At 41.5% G+C, this 8,271-nt stretch overlaps 1 protein-coding gene across 1 annotated transcript in view; it reads right to left on the reverse strand.

The window, feature by feature from the left end:
• The window catches only part of lbh (LBH regulator of WNT signaling pathway), a 10,538-nt gene extending 2,675 nt beyond the window's left edge, over positions 1 to 7,863 (reverse strand). Inside the window, exons 1-2 of the mRNA XM_008310196.3 lie at positions 7,596 to 7,863; positions 1,790 to 1,892 (exon numbers count right to left, since the gene is read on the reverse strand). Coding sequence (XP_008308418.1) covers positions 1,790 to 1,892; positions 7,596 to 7,624 — 132 coding nt within the window. The 5' untranslated portion in view covers positions 7,625 to 7,863. The remainder of the gene's footprint in view (positions 1 to 1,789; positions 1,893 to 7,595) is intronic.
• Between the last annotated feature and the right edge of the window lie 408 nt (positions 7,864 to 8,271).

Genomic DNA, 8,271 nt, shown 5'->3' on the forward strand with positions numbered 1-8,271 from the left:
CACTGGCATCCTCCCTTACTCCTTTATCAACTGCTCTCATTCTCAGACTCACAACGGGGGCTGGGGGCAGATGGGGGTGTGAATTGTGGCAAGAGAAAGCCAGGCTTTTCGGTACGGGGGCAGTCTGTCTCCGCTCATCAATGTCTTTGTACAGCATGACATTAGCAGATGATTGCATTTCGGATGAATAATTAAATTGTCTATCAGTCTTGCGAGAAATTATTTATCTTCCAGCAGGAAATGACCTTTTTTGTGTGCTGTGGTCTAAAAAGCCTCAGCAGGTGGCGCAGGAATAATTTGGAGACATGACTGACACTGAGAAACTTTCACTGTAAATTAGGAGAAAACCAACACGAGGCCATTTCATCATTTTGACACGCCGAGTGCTAAAAACGGTGACGGTAAACAACACACAGCTATGTGATGAAGTGGTTTTGTGGCTAAAGATGGATCCATTGAGGTGACAGTGAAACAAAGCTTCAGGCAACAACTTGTCAGGACCACCTGATGTCAGCTCATCGCATCTCATCTCAGACAAACCACAAGGGGATTTTTATTTTTGGGTTAAGGCTAAAGAAAAATACACCAATGTTCCACTGCAGATAACCCATGAGAGTTTAACCGCTTACAAATTCATCATCATTTCAATAAAAACCTCATTTGTATTCTAGAATTCAGACATTCACAAAACCTATTTTTGCACAAACCAAAGAGATGTAAATTTTAAGGTACAGTCAGTTGGCAGAAGTAAGCACATTAAACACAAAGAACACTCTCCCCATGAGTAATACATCATTAGAATTCAACAATATTTATAGTCTGGAACATTCATCTGCACTTCTTTTATATTAATATGACTTATGCTACCACCCACAGGGAGCACAACAGCAGATCATTAGACTCTAACACCTCATCCTTTAACGTATAAATTCTAACACCAAGCCTGAATCTTCTACGTCGTTTCTGAAACCTCCTGCATGTCAGCTGAGTGAACAAATCCACTATTTTCCCACCATTTCAACTTTGCATTTTGACTTAATGTTTAAACTCACCGATGTTTCCTACCCATCATGTTAAAATCTTTTTATCCTCAACTCTACAACTTCCAGCTCAAAAGGTTCAAAATGGTCCCCATGAAAGAACTGTAAAATAATTTGTACTTTTTCCAGTTTCATTCCATTGGCTGAATCAAAAACAATGTTGTCGTGATTGGTAAATGTCAGTCAATCTAATGGCCAATGCCTTTGCAATTTACCACAGTCTCATCATGCTAACATTAACATTGCTTTAGACATTAGCGAACAAGCTAAAAATCAGAGGCGTGTCTAATCTGCTGCTTTCAGAGCTTCAGTCACGGCACCTGATCAGATTCTACAGCCTCTCGACAGACCGTACACTGCCACGTGGAGCAGTGAGGTAATATTAGAAATGACCGAGTGTACTATGATCACACCAGAGGCAACACAACCCAGAGCTCATTTGATGGGTTGTCTTATCTGATCAAACTGAACCACACTGAGCTAGTTCAAGACTAAAGAGTTAGCAGGTTTCACCACCGTCACTGACTGACACCAGACTGTATGCTGTTCTTTTTGCCTAAGTGTTACACAAACACTGTATGATGTTATTCCTAAATGCAGCTGCCTGGACCGCAGCGGTAGCATCCACGCTGACGTCAGTCCTGTTCTCCAAGGTGATGACATAAACTAGCCACATAGAAACGTACAGTCTGGGAATTGGGGGAGGGGCAGCATAGAATTATCATATGTGCATATGCATGTGTGTGTACCTGGAAGGAGAGTCTGTCCTTGCTGGGACTGAGCCTCATGTCCTCCATGGGGGAGCTGTTGATCATCACCTCAGTCATAGCTCGGCTGGGCACAAACACAGGGCTGCGAGGTCAAGAGAGTAGAAGCCATGATCAGTGGAAAGTACGGTTATGAAGACATTTGTTGAGGTGTTGCAATTCAGTGTAATAATAATAATAATGAGGTGTAAATGTTGATTACAAGAAATTTAAGACCACAACTGAAACCACATTTAAAACCACAACTGAACTTTAATTCCTCCAAAACTGCTCAAGAAAATTAAATTACAAATCACCGTATTATCCCTAATGTGGCACAAAAAGAAAATGTTGAAAATGAAATAATTCACCTCCTCTACATTGGCAACTCACCCCCAACTGGGACCAATGTATTAAGCAAAAAGAGCCTTAGGATGTCAAAACGACAAATCCAAAGGCTTTAAATGGGAAACAGAAAAAAATACAACCATTTTCATACGGTCCACGGCCCATTGGATATTGCCATTTATAGCCATCAGTGCAGTCTCAAAAATAGTACTGGAATAACCACCATTTTAATGGAGGCCTATAAAAATATAACTGGATTTTTCATATAATTAATTATATCCACCGTCGCTGTCTTCTCCAGTAATACGTTAATTAAACCGACAGTGTGTTTTTCTCGCCTGGAGAAGATGTGAATGCTGCAGTTGGGATCAGAAACACTGTTCTCAGAGCAGGTTAGAAAAAATGCTTAACTTTTTGAATTTCTTTTTTATTTTACATAAGTAGCTATGTCCAAGCCAGTGGAGAAAACTGAGGTCTCCAATACCTGTTGTTATTTCTGTGATAAGCACAATATTAAGTAGCCATGAAGCAGTGACCCGCAGAAGTCAGTTCCCCCAACATTTCTCCACTTGTCAGGTTGATAAACGGCCGAGAACACAACTATCGTCTTCACCACAACACACTCAGCCTCCACTCTGTGCTCTGCCGTGCTGGAGCTGCGCAGCCCGTGATGTTGACACGTGCAAGATGGCTGTTTCTAAACAGAGGATGATGTGCTTTTGCACCGAGCTACCAGAAAACACAGTCATTGTGAGAGTGTGCAGGGGCGGCCTGTGGTCTGCGACTGGGCTGGAACTCTGTCCTCGTTGTTCCGGGGCAGCCCGTCTACACTTTCCACTTTAGATTAAAAGTAACAACAACCTGTTAATCAACTCGGTTCGCCGTCTAAACGTGATGGAGAAATGTTATGTTAAAAGCGAGACACGTCTGAGATGGACGCCGTCTTGAGACGAGATGCCGAGCCGCCTTCTCACGGTCTCTATTTAAAGACTGGAGCCTTGTGGTCAGTCGCCACAGGCTTGTGGTTTGTGTGGTCACTGAGAATGTCAGACAAAGAAATAGGAACAAAAACAAGGAGCTCACTCACAGCCCCACATTGTCTGTCCCACCAGACTGTGGATGTTTTGTGGGGATTTTCATTGACCTGCTCTCACGTTGGTTAAACATGTTCAATCTCTCAACACGAGAGTAGAAATCTACACCAGGAAACTGCTTCAAAATAAGTGATACACTGTATTTCAGGCTGACCATTTAGCCGCCAAAGCGTATGTCAGCGGAAAACTTGTTTTTATGTTGTCTATGAAGATTGTCAGTCATCCAGGCCATGGTCAAGGTTGAAGAGTTCAGTTAGGCAACTGGATGTGAATTTTCTAGTTTGGCCTGTCATCCAAGAGGCTTCTACAGCTCTAACTGGTGGAGGGGAATACAGCAACTGTACAGTATACACTGGATGTGAAAGAATAAAGCTACTTCAGCTCCACCCTGTCAGGTGGGGCCTTGGGGTCAACTGGGAAAGTGTAAACAGTCGTTAAGAGTCTGATGGGTCTTTGTGGTCCTCATCAGAACGGTTTCAGTAACCTGCCTCTTTGTTGTGTCAAACTGAGGAGAATCTTTTGGGTATTGTTCCTAACAGTGCTTTGTATGTGGTTGGATCACAACAACCCATTAGACTTTTAACAACTGTTTACACTTTCCCAGTTAATATATTAATATTTTCTAATATATTGGCACTTCTTTGCATAAAAACAAAGGGGAAAAACATGCACTTATTTTTATTTACAGTTCATTATGTTATGATTGAGTTTGACACCCCTGCTCTACAGTCCTGTAGATTGTGGACAAGCTACAGTCAGATAAATTAATAGTCAAGTCTTTGATATATTTTTTTTGAATACTGACTCAGACATCAACACATTTATAATTAGCAGTACTTAGACATTAAATTTGTCTTCTGTGTGAGAAACGAAACTAAAAACAAAAATCACCGTCATGGTAAAATATAAAAAAATTCACCACACCCTCGATGGGTGTTTTTACTTGGTAAAAACACCCATCGAGGGTGGGGTGAATCAGAGACACCGTAATTCATTCATTCATTTAAAAATGCAGCGGATGGAGGGTTGAGCGGTGACAATGAAGACCTGAGCAGAGGAGCAGAGGGCAGGAGAGGGAGGGAAGTGAAGGGAAATAAAGATAAACACTCAGACCCTGCCAGTCATATTTCTGTTTGAGGATCGTATAAACATCCTGCTCGGCTAAGAATAACAGAACATCGACCTAATAAAACATAAAGGGGCACAATGAGGAGGAAGTGGAGCAGCACAAGTAACAAGTCAACCTGGGGGGAAACAAACGGTGAGAGTCAAGCAGAGCTGAACGCGTCGCTCTCTCACCGTAGGATGATTTCTTCGGTCGATGTGTCAAGTGATCTACGGGGAACTAAGCTGTAAGCACTGCATGATGGGAAAAAGGTTTGGCCTGGGGGGGTGTAGATTTGGTCGTCATCATGCAAAGGTTTTTTTTTTATGGGCAAGTCAAGACAACTCACCAGGTGAAGGATTTTAGCGATTAGTGTGAGACTGCTGACGTGAAACCTTCCTTACCTCTTGACCTACAAGTTTCCTGATACTTCAACCAGACCATGAGCTCAGATTTTATAGGAAATTGTTAAAACATTAAAAAAATGTGAACACTTTGGAAGTGTACGGCCAAAATACCCTTGAAATATTAAAATGCCCTTTAATTTAAGATGTTAAGAGCATGTTTTTATAGTCTTAGCTTACTACAAATGTGAGTGGAAAATCCAGCTTGGTCATGTGAGGCATGCTAGTGTTTATCGACAACATACAGGGCAATTAAAATTGTTGCCTAATTACAGATTATGTAAGGGTAGCAAAAATGCAGTTTAGCAAATCATAGCTGCCCCACATTAAACTAAACTTATGAGTTTACATATGGCTTTAAGTGATAATGAAAAACTATAGCAAAAATGCTAATTGATAGCTACATATGGCTACATAGGGCAGCAAAATATTGTATGTTAAAGGTTGAGGAAAAAAATAAATGAGAAAGGCAAATAAATAAAAAAAAACACTGAAGTTTAACATTTAAGTGAAATAGCTAAAACTTAGCTAAAAAAAGTAGCATGCTCACATGCGAGCAGACAAACGGTTAAGTTAGCTAAAATAAAACAAAATTAAATAATTTTAGGACAAGAACACAGCCAGAATCTCATTTGTATTCAAAGTTTGTTGAAACACTTAAATATTAGCTCTGTATACACAGTTTGCCAGATGGAAAAAACTTAAGTCAGTGCAAATTTAGCTTACCAGCTATTAAATATTAGCTCTGTATACACAGTTTCTCAGATGGAAAAAACTTAAGTCATAGCTGGTAAGCTAAATTTGCACTAACTCAAAAACGCTAGAAGCCAAATACAGGTTTGCCCAGCACATGTGGCATTAGCAAAAAATGTAATCTAAGCTGATGTTTAGAAAATAACAAGTTAGAAACAAATAAAGAAATTAACCGCCAGAAAGAGTTGAGATCCAACATGGTTACATTCGCTCAAGAGGAAATAAGCAGCAACAAAATGCTGCCAACGAGCAGCTTAGGATAATAGCAATAAGGTAATTACGTCACCAAAAACATAACCTGATGACAAACACACCCCAGTCATGAAAACAATAATGGAATTGTATTTCAAATCAAGCTTGTGTTGAAGAGTAGCTATCCAGTGAAGCAGTCGTTTGTACTCTGTGAGGACGCGACAATATTACATAACACTAGCAGTCAAACATAAACCGGTGAAAATTTTATGTCTAAATCCACCTGTTGGCACTATTTTAAGAAGTTTTATTGCGTAGACAAGTACCTCAACAGCAGCTACACCAGTCACTGTGATCATATGTTAGCACAGCCTTCACTTTACCAGTACCAACACACACACACACACACACACACACACATTTATCAGCGGTCCAAAACTTCTCGTCCAAGACCACCGCCATCCTTTTTCCAGGATTTACTGTTGTGACCTTTTCGCGTCTACGGTGCTGCCCAGAGTTTAATTGGTCTCTGCAGCAACCCCAGTGTCCAAGTGAGGAATCTTCACTTTACTTTATCACAAGTGCTTTTCCCCCATCTGCCGCCCCGCTGTCCTTAATACGAAGCATCATAAATCACCGTCTGTGTGGCGACAACATTTCCATGCACCAACCAGGTGCAGCAAGTCCTGCTCTGCTCTGTGGGAAAGTAAGTGGTGCTGCTAGGTGAAGGACTATGTGCCCCCCCGCCCCCCCACACACCCCCACAGGAGTGAGTTAGGAAGAATGGATTGTATCCAGATTCCTTTGGAATGACTGTCATTGAAATTGCATCATGAATCAGTTGCCACCGTTGCGATATTAATGTGGGAGTAAAAACTTAAAAGTCCATTTAGGGTTAGGCTGAAGCACATCATGTATATTCTTGTGACTTGCAACAGGTTTCCTTAAAACCACACGTCAGCAATCTGAAGATCTGCGTCTTGGTTGGATTAGATCCAGCTTTGTTTTTTTTAAATGTCTTCCTGGTCCCACGGATTTGACTGAAATGTACAACATCTCAGAAACACTCCTATATTATTCCAACTATTCTTCTAGAACAAAAATATATATTTTGTTTAGAATCCATATTTAAAATTCAAATACTTGGGCGTACTGTCTTTTAGAAGAAATAGGAAGACAAAGTGTGGTTACAGTAAAGAGGCCGATTCTGAACTTCCTGGTAGAGGCAGCCAAAAGCCTGCTGAGGTTTGAACAGCATGAAAAAAATGCTTTGAAAAAAACAAAAAGAAAAAAAAAAACATCTTACATATCCTCTTCACAGACAGGAAAACACTTGAAAAGATAAGCGAGCGGAGCAGACACTCAAACACATGCAATAGCTATTCCTGTGTCAAGTGGAGGAGAAAGGAGTCTGGGCAGTGATTGTCAAGAGGTGACCGTGATGAAATGACACCAGGGTAATGGATAGGGGGCACGGTGCATCCATCCTTCTCCAGTTGCACCTGCAGCACTGACGAGCACTGGATCACTCCAGTTAGATGTTTCAGGTCACAGCAGCAAAGTCAATGAGTTTTATTTATAAGTACTAGATGGAAGGGAGAGCATAAAAAAAAAAAAAAAAGAAAGGCAACACCTCAAATGTTTCCAGTCTGCGTGGTGTGACATTTTCAAATTCTGGGGTAACACCTCAGAGGAAAAGCTCAAAGGGAAAGATGAGTGGGTGCAGTAGCACAGGTGTCTGTTCAAAGGGGAAATCACCAAAGCCCACAATGCACTCTGTTTCTTTTTAGTTTTAGTTTTTTTTTCTTTATCTTAAAAGCAAAAGCAGAAACTACTTTAACTATGTCTGTTTTATACTTGGAAACAATACAATGCATATACCGTGGGGACAAGTGGAAAAAGACAGTACTCACCAGTAAATCTGTGGGGAGAAAACAGGCATGAATTCACACCTGCTGCCAATTTCAGCCACTGACTTCCCTCTGACTTCTGGCACTTTTTCTCTTCTTTCACCTCTTTTTCCTCCTCTCTCTGGGTCTAACACACACACAACAACCTACAGGAAGTGCGTCGAGCAAAATAAAGTGTACGTGTGTGTGTGTGTGTGTGTGTGTGAAACAGTGCAGAAACAAAAGCACAGCCTCTATAAATTTGCTACGTCTGGAAGAGCGCCCCGGCTGGTGTGGACTATTTATGTAGGAGGCGTTCACTCCGTGCAGCCTGGGGACACACCCCCTATGTGAAAGTCTCAATGGCAGCTCATTATCACCAGGAGCCAATCAGAGCACAGGTGACTGCCCCCCTCCTCCTCTCCCCCCGCCTCCACTCCTGTTTCCCTCCCCACAGCCTCTGTAATGACGTCAGCAGCCGCTGAGCCATCTCATTGGAAAACAGGACAGGGAGCTACAGCATGATGTCAATGATTTGGAGTATCCAAGGAAACTAAGATGAGACTCACCTTCTCTTAAAAGACCAAAAATAATATATAAATAAATATCACCACCCTGATGCGTGACATTTATCCAAACGAGGAGCTACAGGAGGAGGAGAAGTGGAGGAGAGAACCTCAGCTTGGGCTCATTTACAAAT

The sequence above is a fragment of the Cynoglossus semilaevis genome, chromosome 1 (genome assembly GCF_000523025.1).
Source record: "Cynoglossus semilaevis isolate Cse_v1.0 chromosome 1, Cse_v1.0, whole genome shotgun sequence".
In the NCBI taxonomy this organism is placed as follows: domain Eukaryota; kingdom Metazoa; phylum Chordata; class Actinopteri; order Pleuronectiformes; family Cynoglossidae; genus Cynoglossus; species Cynoglossus semilaevis.